This window comes from Apaloderma vittatum, unplaced genomic scaffold (assembly GCF_000703405.1).
Source record: "Apaloderma vittatum isolate BGI_N311 unplaced genomic scaffold, ASM70340v1 scaffold16418, whole genome shotgun sequence".
In the NCBI taxonomy this organism is placed as follows: Eukaryota; Metazoa; Chordata; class Aves; order Trogoniformes; family Trogonidae; genus Apaloderma; species Apaloderma vittatum.
Genome location: NW_009729203.1, coordinates 25,033 through 39,754, shown reverse-complemented (window position 1 = coordinate 39,754; position 14,722 = coordinate 25,033). Strand labels below are relative to the sequence as shown.

At 42.9% G+C, this 14,722-nt stretch overlaps 1 protein-coding gene across 1 annotated transcript in view; it reads right to left on the bottom strand.

Moving 5' to 3' along the window:
• Positions 1-200: 200 nt before the first annotated feature.
• The window catches only part of RALGAPA2 (Ral GTPase activating protein, alpha subunit 2 (catalytic)), a gene marked incomplete at both ends in the record, with an annotated part of 34,742 nt that continues 20,220 nt past the window's right edge, over positions 201-14,722 (bottom strand). Inside the window, 15 exons of the mRNA XM_009874365.1 lie at positions 201-272; positions 591-1,362; positions 1,818-2,001; positions 2,337-2,474; positions 2,664-2,732; positions 3,088-3,198; positions 3,728-3,836; positions 4,136-4,194; positions 4,473-4,601; positions 5,115-5,243; positions 12,357-12,512; positions 12,761-12,859; positions 13,352-13,545; positions 14,099-14,275; positions 14,426-14,516. Coding sequence (XP_009872667.1) covers positions 201-272; positions 591-1,362; positions 1,818-2,001; positions 2,337-2,474; positions 2,664-2,732; positions 3,088-3,198; positions 3,728-3,836; positions 4,136-4,194; positions 4,473-4,601; positions 5,115-5,243; positions 12,357-12,512; positions 12,761-12,859; positions 13,352-13,545; positions 14,099-14,275; positions 14,426-14,516 — 2,489 coding nt within the window. The remainder of the gene's footprint in view (positions 273-590; positions 1,363-1,817; positions 2,002-2,336; positions 2,475-2,663; positions 2,733-3,087; positions 3,199-3,727; positions 3,837-4,135; positions 4,195-4,472; positions 4,602-5,114; positions 5,244-12,356; positions 12,513-12,760; positions 12,860-13,351; positions 13,546-14,098; positions 14,276-14,425; positions 14,517-14,722) is intronic.

Below are 14,722 nucleotides of genomic sequence, written 5' to 3'. Positions count from 1 at the left end.
TATTATTTGCTCCTGATTTTGAATCCTGTCTATAGTGGCAGTGAAAATAGCTCCAGAACCGTTTAGAAACAAGCAATCCCTTTTTCACACCAATATTTGCATTGCTAGCACCTGCAATTTTAACGCATCTTTGGTTTTGGTGAGGTGCTTATTCTTTCTTTGGAAATGCTGACCGTAGCAATTTAGTATACATTACCTACCATTGGCGGGAATCCAGATTTTTCAGTTCTCGCAGTAATTTTGAGTTTTTCTTAAGAAGATGAAAGCTTTTTCTACAAATACATATTAAAAAAAAAGAGATTTGAAGGAAAATGCAAGACAGTACAGATGCAGTATCTTCTCATTCAAATATCTAAAAGAAGAGAATCAAATTAGCATTTGAATGATTCTTATTTTAACGATTATTATGAACAACCTGCAGAAGTCTATTTAAAACGATCACTGAAGCGGGTATATGTAAAAATTCAAAAGATTTCTCTAACTATCACCCAGCTATATAATTCTCACTTTCTTAAGTATGTGCATGTTTAGGGAGTAGACATGAGAAGAGTAGGAGTACCATAAATGCGCCACGAATCCTCTTTTCCTACCTTCTGTCCCAGGAGTTCATTCCCAAGTCACTCAGCAGCAGCCGACAGAAATAAAAGGACGCTTGAGGTTCAGTGGGACACGGTTCTTCTTGACAGGCCACCTTCATACCAAGGTCCGAGCTGCATTTAACTACGTGCTCTTCTTCCCGGGCACTCTGCCGCAGCAGGGCTTCAGTGATGGCACACTCTTGCTCTGAGCTCATCCCAAAGGGTGGCGGTGATGGCTCATTCAGCTTTCGCTGAGGATGCAGGAGGCATTCGGGACTGGTGCTGCCGATCCTTTCCAGCAGCTGGTCAAGAGCGTCCTCTCCTTCCTCCACCTGAGAAACATCTTTCTGGGAAATCAAGTGGTGCTCGGGGTTGCCCGGGATCACGAACGCGCTGGTCGCGCCCTGCCGTGGGAGGCAGCCCTCCAGAGGTCCGTACAATATCCTGCCATCCCAAGAGTACTTCCCTGAGATATCCCTGACAATGACCCTGACGTCCGAGGGGCTCACTGCTGCCTCGGTGTCCGTCTTCTTCTCCGCAGGGATTTGGAGGTAAGAAATAAGAGTGCTGTCATTGAACACGAAGAGCTGCAGGTTGGGGCTCCGGAAGACTTCCGAGGACAGCTCTGAGGACTCCACGTAGGAGTTGTCATGGTTCTCGCTCAGGAGACTGTGGAGAATGGCTGGGCCTCCACTGAGTGGGTAGTGGCTCAGGTGATTCACCAGGTGAGTCATAACCATTCGCGCCGTTAAAGGTATCAGTTCCAAATTCCTCCTCTTTTTTTCTAAAGCCATCAATGAAAAGACAGTAGATCGATAAGAGCAGCAAGAGGCAACTGAAAAGGAGCAAATTTCTGTCAAATTTCAGAAGCTGGCCTTAGTTGTCCTCTTAATCCTTCCTGTTCGAGAAACCACTCACAATCACCTTCCAAGAAATTCTACCTGCTGCACATTGTTATTTTATTTTACCACATGCCCTTTGTCTGACGTTTAGCCTGCTGTGACCCCCAGGTCTCCATACAGCCCGCAAACCATCTCGCACACCGCTCCCACCACGTCTGCTGTCACTGCACTTTCATCTGGCAAGCTGAGGTGTTTCTCCCTGCTGCCTGCACTCTTACAGTCACATCCTCACCCAACTTCTGAGGAATAGCTGTCTCGTGCAGCAAGGGGAAGCACATTTCCAAGAAGGAGATGTAAACTGGAAAGCTTTAATTCTCAGCCCCCCGAACTCCCTTACCCTCAGCCACAGTGAGCAGGTTGCCCAGATCGGCAGAGGAGTGGCACTGGGCTGGCTCGAAGCTCTTCACATTCCCCAGTCGCAAAAACGGGTCGTAATCACTGGATGAGAGGTCGGCCAGGCTCAGCACGTAGTGGCTCTGCTGAGTGTAGGTGCTGGAGCCATTCACACAGCAGTGCAGAACCTGCAGGCAGGCACCATGGCAGGGAAGATGTGATAATGCACACACACATGGCAGCACCTGCTCAAATACTTATTTCTGCAAAGATCATTTTCCCCAGCTCATTGTTTGAAGCATTCTACCTTTTCCTCTTCACCATCCTCTGCCTGTTCTACATCTCTAATCTTACCTCCACATTTTGTTTTCCTGACTTCTCATCTCTAGGACTTCTTCCCACACTGCGACAATTTATGAATTTGTACAGCTTCTTAAAAATGCCCCTGTGCCTAACAGGATTTGTGAAAGGCGTCTTTAAACATCTATTCACAACACATTGCACATTCGTTCCTCACACTCACTCTGTAAATATAGTCGAGCAAAGGAGCTTTGGATGCATGTTGATCTTCAAGACCATCAGCAGACACCGGCTCCAGCAGCATTTTCATGGGTAATGCCATACACCAATCCAGCAAGCAAAGGAGCAGTGAAACTATAAACTAAAAACAAAAAAAAAAAACCCCAGAAGCACGTGACACAGTATTCAGATGTACTCTGTTAAATTCACCCGAACTTAAACGTATGAGTTTGAAAGTTTAAAATATGACTCTGTTTCAAAGTGACTTCACTCAATACCCATTCTGAACAGCACAGAGAAAGAGAGAAGATTGCTCTTTTCCGTGACGTACCTTTTTATCTGCTTCCACAGAGGAATATTCTGCACTCGGCAAAAGAAATGCAATAGTGGCCACAAGGATCTACATTAAAACAAACAGAATTCCAGAAAGACATTTAACTTCTTTTGGTACAGAGACAGAACATGAACTTCATTTGAACACGGTATGAAAAAGGTTAAATTCTCTTAGGAGCATCTAACTGCCCTGGTAAACCAACATCCAAGTGAAACAAAAGGATCTACTTGGCATTTTGGAAACGTATTGCTACAAATGAGAGAAGTCCCCGCTCCAAGGAGCACAGCAAGTGCCTCTCTTAACAAAAATGGCAGTAGGAAAACAAACTTAATGTTAAGTCCCAGTTACAGTAGCTCAAGTAAGGAATTTAGACAACTTTGTGTACAATTTCCATACAAACATTTTAAAGAAACTGACGTACTTCCGTTATTTTTCTGGACAGAGAGGATTCGTACATCTGAAGCTTTTGCCAGTAAGAAACCAGCAGCTGAAGAACGTCGCAGGCTACCTGAGCTACTGGCTTGTTAGGAAACTGGAAGAGAAAAGGTGATTAAAAGCCAAATATAATATCCTGATACAATACAACGCATTCACTTTTTCTACATTTTAAATTATTTTGCGCCTACACAAACAACAAGAAAAGGTCAATGTTGCAAAAATCCCCTTGTCAGCATTAGGAGAGAGCAGGCTTGACACCAGCTATATAATCTTAACCAGGTCCCTTGTGGAAAGGGTCTTTAGGTGCATAAACACATGCTATTTCTGCAAATATTTTGCAATTTTTTTATAGGGTACCACTTTGGGTCCCCTGAAGAGCTGTGCATATGCCCTGAACTCTGCTCGCTAAAGGTAATTACACACCAAGGTTCAGAACTGGGAGGCTGCTTTTGGAAGATGGCTAATGCCCTATCACTAGTATCATGCAAAAAGTCCCAAGCAGTTGGGCGTTAAGCAGCCCCCAGCCAGCACTCTGCGCTCTGTATCATCAGCAATTATTTAACAAACAAACAAAAAAAGGAAAATCCCTTTTTCACATAGTGCTTTTATTGTCAGAGCAATACCTTCAGGGTCACACCTATGACATTGATGGCTTCCTTCACTTGGGGATGGTTTGTGCACTGTGTTAGCTCTTCACATATCCAAACTCCGAGGCCACAAATGGCTACACATCTTTTTCCAAAAGAAAAAGAGGTTTTGTCAGAAGTTTTAGAAGAATATTTAGGAAACAGAGAAAAAAAAAAAAAAAGAAAAGAAATTCACAGAGATACAATCTCTCTTTTCCCTCTCACACAAGAAGTCGATGCCCTTGAGTCGCAGAGTGGACCTTACCTGAACAGGGCTAAAGTAAAGAGCTCATCTCAATAGGATCAAACCACAAGGCAGTGCTAACAACTCAGCTGGACAAACACCAGAAATAAGTGGCAAGAAAGGCTTCCCTGTTTCCCCACTCCCTTTACGCAACATTTTACCTTGCAGCTTCATCTGGCTCCTCTGTAGCATTCTTCAGTAGAATATTTATGAGGTAGCACTAAAATAGTAAAATAAATGAGAATAAGCATCTTCATACAAGCATATGGGCAGCACGATGGATATCAATTTGTTCTCAGAGTTCATGGGTATTTACTAACAAAGAGTGGTGGTTTCTTGGAAATACAAACTATACTCAAATGACAGTGTGCAGTTGCAAGGTTTTGAGGAGAAGGAGGGGCTTATTTTTTAAACAAAAACGTGCAGTAATAATGAAGTGACTGAAGATTCAAAACTGGCTGCGTTATCCAACAATTTACTACTGAAAGGTGACTTTACCTTCACATCTGCAGTTCCCGCGATGATCTCACCAGCTTCTGAAATGGGCCGCAACAGTGGGATTTCTTGGTAGACGTTTGGAAAGCAAACAAGAGAACCAAGGATGGTGTGAGCTTCTGAACGGGGAGCCTAACGAAGGAAAACCAACCCAAAATATCCATTAAAAACACTTCATGAAGTTACGAAATGACATCTCGTGTAATGCTGAAAACATTAACGCTTCACGCCTGTGGGAGAAACGGGAGGTGGCCATGTTACACATCCTTTGCTAATTTAATCCATTAACAATCGCATTTCTACTTGCATTGATATTTAGTAGGGAGTGCTGTTACTACCAGAAGGGTTCCATATTTTCAGCTTGTGCTCACTGAGAAAAGCTAATGAAAATCTGAAGCGCAAGCCCCGGTTTCAGCACGGCGGCATGCTGCAGCCTTAGCGAGGACCCAATTTCTCACACTTCAGCCTTTTTGATGAAACACCTCTGCAACAGCGGCATGTCGCCCCATCCCACAGTGTCACGCAGTGTCTGCCGTGAGATCTGCCCCATGAGCCCCGTTTCGCATTGCGCTATTGAATCGACACCCGTGGGAGCCTCATTAGCAAGGGGGGATGCTCGGGGGCCGTGGGCATTGCCAGGCTCACCTCCGGCGCATCCGTGCTCAGAACCCTGGCCGCCGCGGTAATGAAGTCTCCAATCAGCATCGTAAAGCCGGGTAAGCCCAGGAAGAAAAACCAAGGTGGGCAGTGCTTTACAACAGTATTTAAGATATCCTGAAAGAGAAGTTGCCTGATTGAGAAGAAAAAAGAAAACAAAAAAAAAAACCAACACAAAACACCCTCTACGAAACAAAAGAGCCCGAAACTAAAAGGGAAGGTTTGAGAAGATTTAACTTTGCAGTTCCTCAGCTCCATGCTCATCAAGGCGATAAGTCAGAGGGACACAGCTCCATCTATAATTGGTCATCATGTAACAAACAGTACTTCCCGCTGCAGGTGAATTTAGTAGGAAAAGAGAAGAGCATTTTGTACTTTAGTTACACCTGTTAAAAAAAAAAAGAAACAGACCCCACACCCATCTCTTCATGTCTAAGCACAACTGTTCTGTTAAATAAGAGTTTGGTTGCAAAACATTCAAACCATTAACCAATTTGAAGCATCGCACTGCTCCAAATAAGGGATTTCCTAAAGTAACATCACTCAAAATTCTGAGGCCATAAAACCACAAGATGACCAAAATGCCTGCCCTTAAGGAACGCAAGGCAGCAAGTGCCACTACTCCTGGGGGCTCAGCACACACCAGAGAATTTAGCTCTTCTGGCCTAGCTGAGAAACACAGCCCTGATGGATGCACGGCACAGTAACTCAGGTACCTCTATGCTCGCTGGTTTACTCTAAGTCACTCTTCTAAATAATTCAGATACCAGACAAAAGAGTTTTTGGTGAACTCTGGAAGCAGAAGAGGTGTTTCTGTGTCTTTAAGAGGTGGCACCTCGTGTGTAGGAATAGGCCATCAGCCACAGCTTCAGTCTTATCATCCTCCTGTGGCACAGCATGCATTCAAGAGAAGCATTTCAACTTCAATCCTTCCACGTCTCAATTCTTCACGGTCTCTCCAAATCAGAGCCAAGTTCCCCTATTTGAGTAAAGATTTCCTTCCTACAAGTTTTCATCAGGTTTAAAATTAGGCACCGAATCTACATAATCCTTACCTGCAACATTCTATTTGCTGAAGAATCAGATAAAGCTGTCTCTATACTGGGTAGAAAATTATTTTTCATTTCAATAATATCCCAGGGAAAAGCTGCAAAAGCAAACCATTTTCAACATCCACCTGTACTGGTTTTATGATGTATTAAAGAAGCCTTGAACTTAAATTTAGTCTGTGTCCATATGCTCAATTCCTACATCAGAAACTAAAAGAAGTCCAACTCATTTTTCTCTGTGAGAAGAGATGTTTTAACACCCCTAATATTTCGTCAGAGCCCTGCTAAACACCAGGACAGAATCTATTTATTGTTCCACTAAGTATTTATGGTGGTATCATCCTACAAAAGAACTGTTATATATTTTTTAATAAATAATATTTGTTTCCAGCGTTGTAGCAGATAATGCTTTCACTTCCCTGAATAAGCTAAAATGCCACTCAAGTTAATATTTAAACTAGTTTTAATCACTTCCTTTGATACATTTTAAAGTCAATATCACTCAATGCAAACATTCAAAATGAGGGAGCAGATGGATGCAGCAGCGCATAAAGTGGGTGGCAAACTTGCCCTGGGCGCAGAACAAAAGCCCCACCTTTCTGTAGTTAAGCCTCCGATTAAGGCACCGGGCTCCGCGCGGCACAACGCACCTGTAATTACGACTGAGCCAGATACCGCGACACATTTGGCCTCCGAGTGATGGGACCCAGAACTACGAAGCACCAGATGGGAGCATGCTTCTGCCGACAGATGCCGTGATGAAAGAGCCCACGCTAACCTGGCCTGCAAGGTAACCTGGCCATAGGACAAAGCCCTGCCACCACCAACCGCCCTTGCTCCCTCAGCCCTAGCTGTTAAACATCACCAGGATCAGCAGCTCTAGCCCTGGTCATCACACAGAGCACTTAGGAAAATACCCACAAACACAGCAATTGCAAACTCGTTAGTTTAAATACCAATAAAGCAACCCATGAGTTTACAGCACAACCAATATAACTTTAACAAACGCTGCGACGACACACACATTCCACGAGAGGTGCAAGAATGCGGTCACGTGGACCTATTTGCTGTTTACAATACGTACTTCAAAAAATGAATCTTTTTCAGACTAAGAAAGCCTCAAAAAATTTATTCTGAAAAGCTAAGGAAACAACTCTCCACTTCTCTTTTTTGCTACGTAGCTTCAAACCAATGAACCAGGGTGCTGTGGCGACACGAGGCACACAGAGCTGCCCAAAGTCTGCGATGGGCAAGCGCTTGAGAGCCCAGACAGAAGCACGTTGAGCCTCGCTTTCTGCTGCCGCTTCTCATCTTGGGCATTTCAGTACAAACCTGTGATAGTTTGAGTGACCCCATGAAGTTAACCCGAGGCAGAACACCTCCTGACTACGCTACTGCAGCTCTGATCAAGTTTACTCTGCAGAGAAAGAAGGGGCAGGGAAAAACCCACAACCCAGGAGGGTGCTCCCAGTTATAACCCAACCATTTTTCTCCCGCTTCCCAATTAGTCCGCTCCCATGACACAGCCTGGCTAACAATAAAAGCGTGATCTCACGCAGTAATTCAGTAGCACGGCGAGCTTATCAGGAGATTCGGGTTTATGAGAAAGAGACCGAGTGAGAACATATGTCCTATCGGGGAGATTGCAAAAAATCAGGTAATTCAAACAGAGGAGAGCTGTTTCCTTCCCTCCGAAGCACTGCTCCATAAACGTAAACTCTGTCCAGCAGCTTCCAGCCTAGTAAATGAATCACTTTAATTGAATGCTATGTACACAGTAACTGGAAAAACACAAGCAATAAGAAAAACATATGGTGATGGCAATAGAAATTGGTTTACTCATTCTGTACAGTGTTGTTTCTTTACTTCTTTCATAATTGACCTGTAGAACGATAAATGCGTAAAATAATTTTGGTTTATTACGGCTCCAAACCTTTCAGCAATTACACAAAATGAAAATTTACAAGGAAGTATTCATTCTGGAAGCATTTCCATTGTTTACATAATTGCACAGCTACAATTTAGTGTTCATGTTGTTAAAGAAATGTGGGGAAAAAAAAGGACCATTACGGACTATTTCAATTCAAAATGATGCTCTGTAGTGTTAAAAATGGGAAGGAGGGGCGAGAAGGGGGCAATAACATGCATGTCCCTCTTAAATGCATTAACCCTATAAATGGCATAATATTTTAGCACAGGTTAATCTAGTAATCCAAATAACATCGTAAACATCCACTGAGTAAGTAAAAAAAATTTAGGCAAGTTCACCGAAAGGTCAGTTGCAAAAATATTCTTCACCTAATTTTTGTGGGAGCTTTTGCAGATTACAGGTGTAACCAAATAGCCTGCCATCTGCCTTCAGCACGTTCCCAGTTGTCCCTCGACACGAACAACATGGATTTTTCACTTAAAGTTCACTCTGTTCTTCACTGAGAGACACCTCATTAGGGGCTGAAATTTACAGCATGGAAAAGATCACTAATTTAGACAAGACTTAAGTGGAAAACCCTTCATTTTTTATTCTAAAGAAACTAACACATTTACTTATTTCAAGTTCTCTTAGCTATCGTTACATTGTAGATAAGTGTTAACTCGTCAAAAATTAAGTTGCAATAAAATTTTATGAAGTATTTTGACACCCTGAGAAAGCACAGGATTAGCTCTCCAGAAAAACATATTTCAAAGTGCTATGTAAATCTCACCTCCAGAAAAGTTACATTTGCTAAAGTATCTTGAGACCAGAATGCTTATTGCATTCTGAGAGAGATTAAAAACCAGAGGAACGTTGCATTTGTGAAACACAAGCAGGGTTATTCACGAGTGGTAGAGATAATAGATTACTGCCTAAGTCACCTGCTGGCAAGTGCCCCTTCCCCTCTAAGGCATGTTAGAAATCTCTCTCTTTTACAGAAGTATTAGGAACAAAAAAGAAAATCCCAAAGTCCTTGTGCTGACGGAGGGGTGCTCAGGTGCCCTCTTAACAGAGATCACACCACGCAAATGCAATTTTTAAAGTTTCTCCCCCTTTAGGGCATGAGTGATACCCCCACGGCCCAGGAGGCCACCGGGACGTGCGCGCTCTCCATCAGTTTTCAAGAGAGAGGAAGGTGTGTGAAGTATATGGGCTTGTTTCAGACATTTTTGTTAGCACACCCCCCAAATGGCCAATATGTTCAACCTTGTCCAGTTGTACACTGCTCCTCGCTGTTGAATAAGAAGTTCAAAGATATAAAAGCTCACAAGTGCTTTTTTTTTAACTTCAGATGGAAGTTAATACAAATACCTAACTAACAGAGCTTCTCCAGTAGCAATGTCACTAGAAAGACTCCACTAAATATTATACATTAGCCATTTCTCACGCAAAGATTTATAGTCAGTAGTTTTACACAGGACTACTATGGAACTGATGCTCCATAAGTAGCAACAATATATTTTAAACAAATTAAGAGGCTTAGAGACAAGCATAACACACGTTAGCCCACCGCTATCTTTACTGATGGAGCATTTCATCTAAGTCCTCCTTCTACTACTGGAAGGAACCGAGCTAAAAGCATAGCTGTTAACTTCCCTATCTGCAGCTGGGCTGTGTTTTGGGGGCAGCCCGGTCTGCATGTGCTGAAATTTAATCACCAAGGACATCTGTCAGCTCATTTGGATTTGGGTTCGGTTTTTTTTCCTGCCCATATTTCAAGTTTGTTTTGCCCTTAACATCACTAAACTCAAAAAAGCCACCAGCACCATCTCTTTCCTTGTCCTTTCCACAGAGAATTTCTGGAGTCTGTATTTTTTATTATGTTCCTTAGGGGGCCGGTTAGCTCAGTCAGTTAAGCACAGCGCTAACAATGCTAAGGTTGCGGGTTTGATTCCTGTTCGGTCCCCATGTCTTTCCTGTTCTAGTCAAGAGGTGGCGTCCCTGGCGGCAGGGAGGCTGGATTAAAATGATCTCTAAGGTCCCTTCCAGCCTAGGCCATTCTATGATTCTATGATTTTACATTTTCTTATATATCTAGGCACCCTATAACAAAAATAATAAAATACCTTTGCTTTCCCAGTTCAGGTATTTGTAAAATTTTTTGCACTGCATCATTAGACTTGGGTTTATGTTAAAAAACGCTGTATTTATTCTCAAAAGACATGCACACAGGTGCAAGGGGTTTTGAACCACAGGTCTCACCTAGCAGCACAAGGCAGCCATGCCTACCCACACCACCACTGGCTATCCCGCAGCTTCTCTTCAAAACCACACCCCAAGAACATTTCATGATTTGCCATAATCTGGACAAGGAATTGGAGCAACTGTAGGTAAGCTAACCCATGGCGTGGTAGCGAATCTCCTTGCCTTTACACTGGAGGTGAGGGAGGGGAGGTGGTGAGCCTCTGTGAACTTTGTTCAAAAAAAACCGGAGGCTTAAAAAAAGAAGATGGGCTCTCTAGAGAATGACAAAAACGCCCGCTGACTTGAGCGGCACAGGGGGCAGTCACCATCCTGCAGACAGTCGCTTGCCCCCTGACCCCAGGCCCCTTTGCAAGCTGGAAGTAATTATGCCGCCAGATCGCAAATTGGGCCACAGCGCCGTCTGCACGATGGCTTCTCCCACCTGAGAAGGTGATGCAATTCATACGGAGGATTGTTCCCTTCCTCATACAGAGATGTTTGTTGTCAGGCACTTCCACACGGCCAAATTAGATGCAGCTCATTACCTCGCGATCTCCTCTCTCATCTGCTAAGCTAATTGCTGCATCTTGAACTCAGAGTGCTGTGGGAGCTTCCTAGTAAATACACCCTCACATTGCTCTTTTATGCACCCCACGAGGCAAGCCTGCAAAGCCAGGCTGCACTTGCTGGGAATCATACTGCCGGGATTTACACCCATACTCCAAACTGCGTTCTACTGGCTTTCTATCACCAGCAAAATTCACCCAATACAGCAGAAATCTCGTATACTCACCTCCTCAAGCAAGGAGTGGAAAGAGAAACAGATTTCAAAAAGAAACACTTCTAAGTAAAATACTGAAGAACACGTTCAGGCTGAAGAGGTTTCTGATTAAAGTACGAAACCCACAAAATCAGTCTCAGTACTGTGACGTCCAGACTAGTCTCAGTGCCCAGCAAGCACCTTAATGTTTCCTATACTGGAAATGCAGAAGCAGGCACAAGGTTCCTGCTTCGTATCAACACACTGCATGAGAACCCGAGCTCCAAAGCACCGGGAGCCAACACCTCAACCAGCTCCAGGGCCTAGCAAAGCCAAACAGGCAGGAGGGTGATGTAAGAGCAAGCTTGTGGTCAAGAGTGCCACCAAGAGGCAAAAGAAGCAAACTCGAGCAAGGCAAGGAAGAACAAAAGAGCAGTGGCTATGTGCAAAATACCTGGGGCGCCCTGGCAAAATTTGAGTCTTAAAAAGTATTTCCATCCCTGTGCCGGAAGGAGCTGCTATACTGATCTACAGGTCTTTGTTTTTTCAAATATAAAATCAATTTTTTATTTTTTTTTAATCTGGACTACATTAGGCTTTAAAGCTTCTTGAGTCGTGTGTTTTACAGGACAGGATTTCATGCTGTATCGTTTTTAAAATTCAGGGGGTCTGATCATAGTGGGTGTTATCACACAGCCTATTTTTCTGTAAGGGAATGAAGTTACTCTGTACCCCAAGCAGTGTTAAATTGCCTAAAATCTCAATGGCACCTGCGAATAATGAGAGTTTATGCTGGGGTCCATGTGCCCCCTGCTGGCACCATCACCAGAGCTCCAGCCACTGCTCTCACAATTTCTTTTAGGGAAGAAAACTCACTCCTACCGCTATAAAAACACAGAATGTTTCTAGATGTTTTCTGTTTTGTCAAAAAAAAAAAAAAATTAAATCTCAGCAGACTGCATCTCTTCCTCACCTCCCAACGAACACTTCATTCATTAGGGGCAATCCAGGACAGAGGGACCAGAAACCAACAATAAGTCACAAATAAGTAGCAGTTTAAAAATCCAAACTGGGAAAGCAATGAGAAACTTAGGGCTGTGGAATATAAAAGCAAGGTACCTCCAAGGCTACACTGGGATAATTTCATGCAACAATTGTTGCAAAGTATTGTTTTCTTTTCGCTTCAGGTCTTAAAATATGAAAATACATCTCCTGTCAGTACACAGTAATAAATGGGGGTTTTTTTCATCAAATAAAGCTTGTACCTGGTCTTCACTTGTTAAGCCGAGGTGCATCACAAAATAGAAATGAATGAGGAAATCAGAATTTGGCAGAACATCTTGACGCCTAGTCATCATAGCGCAAATCAGCCTGTATGCCTGAAGTTTGCCTTCCTTATACTCATTTGGCAGGGTGGTTGCCTGAAAAGAGCAAAAACCTTGCATTACTACTTTTTTCCTAATAGGCAGCTAACACCAAGCTCTATCCTCAACAGATTTTCCATAAACCAGATCTGCTCTGCATATTTATTAAAGTAGACTTGAGTCCAAATAGCTTTTGGAGGGCGTCTGTCTTCTTAGCCAGTCACAACTGTAAAAATGAAAAAGAACACAACTAAACATACAGAAATTCAGTACCACTATAGATGAAAATTTTAGAAATAACTCACCTTGAACAACCATGATGCAAATATTCTGAGAGGAGGAATTAAGACAGGAGGAGAGGGAGTAGACTGATTGTCCACAGTTATAGCCAGGTTGTCCCGTATCTAATGGTTTTAAAAGAATAGAGTTAATAAAACTGATCCCTTGCTTTAGTAATACTGCTTATTTCATATTATTACTTTTGCATTTTATTTACTTGAAGGCACTACAACACTCTGAGCTATACACAGTTCCTACATAAGCCAATGAGGCAAGCTAGTTCTATAGTGCTTCCCCAGGGTCTAAGCAAATATTCCCATTCTAGGTCATACCCTGGGCTTTTACACTGAATACCAGCATTCACAGTATTCTATTCTACGCCTCTGTTTGCTACTGCTTCCTCAGTCCATTTAAACTAACTAATTTAAATCCTCTTGCCATTGAGGAACATTCTCTGTTGGGTACATCTGCTGGAAATCAAGCAAGATGAGCTTTAGGACAGAATCCTCCAAATCCCATGCTGACGTTCCAGATGCTAATACCAGGTCAAACTTAATAATAACTTTTAGGAAAAAAGAAAAATCATTATCGTTAGATGTAAGCACCACATACGATACCTTTGCAAGTTTATACCACAACTCATAAAGACACCCAAAAACTTTTGCATGGATTTTGGGTGACTGTATGTTGTTTACATCTCCAAGAATTCCCAGGATCCTCCTCCACAGCACAGCAGCAGAATCGGGATGCCAACCGATGAGGCTTCCACCGGCAATTATACTGCAGTCATCCGCGAGGAACTCACTGCTGTCTGCAAATTTAAGTTCCATTTCCATGGATTAGAAATAGGCATGTTACTTCCTCCCACCATCTTCCATCTCGAAAGCGTTCTCTCCCACCAAACCACCTCTCCCTTTTCCATCGCTCAGGCTAGGACAGGATTCAGATCCAAAACCGGCAGAAAACATGGGCTGAAGGCCATGTGCCACACAGAGACGAGACAGCTATAGATCAGGTTGCTATCAGACAGACTGCCCCCAGTCCATGGTTTGGTGTTTTGTTTGTTGTTGTGGGTCTTTTTCTGAGAGAGGCAAATGCAGTTAAATGGAACACTGATATACTGCAAGAGATTTGTTTAGTCAGTAACTGGTTTTTATGAGTAATATTTCTATTTCTAAAAGACCTTTCTTTATGATCACATAGTACAAAGTGATCTTGAAATGGACCTGAACAAAAGGGACAAAAAGTAGGCACTACTACTATATATGGTGATACACGCCAAAGGAAACACATTTATTAAAAAATTGAACTCCCTTTTGAGATAAAAATCTAAAATGGTGAAGCCATTTTCTGGCCTACAGTACCTGTTAGATTTGCAGTATCCGAAGGACTCAGCTGAAGCCATCGAGGTGCATCAGGGTCCACACACACATCTGCTGCCGCATTAACCTCGTGGTCATCTTCAGAGGCTTGCCAGGGGAGGAGCACCACCTCCACCTCGTTATTGTAGCCCAGGGATGTGTCGCTGCTCACACTTTCACCTACAGCGACGAGGGGATTAACAAAGAGCACAAACCCTGTTTTTAAAGACTACATCAGCAAAGTGTATGGCGTATGTGCAACGAGACCAAATTACAACACCGATTCCAATTGCTACAATTCAGAAAAATACCGTATTTCTCGGAACTCACTTTTTTCTCTCTCTCTACCATTTCCACGTGACTGCTGCAAGTCTGCTTTCACATCTAACTCAGCTGTACTACTGCTTCTTTGTACTGGTACCTTCAGAGAAAAAATAAATAATTTCAGCTTATTACAGCTTTGAGAACTACATTCTACTTCAGCAAATTCAAGGTGTACACGCAGTTATCAGAAATTAACAACAACTCAGTCAAGACATTTTCATGAATGTTCAGACTACCCAAATATACTTTACACCATCAAATATCTACTCTAGCAGACTGTAGCTCTACAATAGTCATGAATTA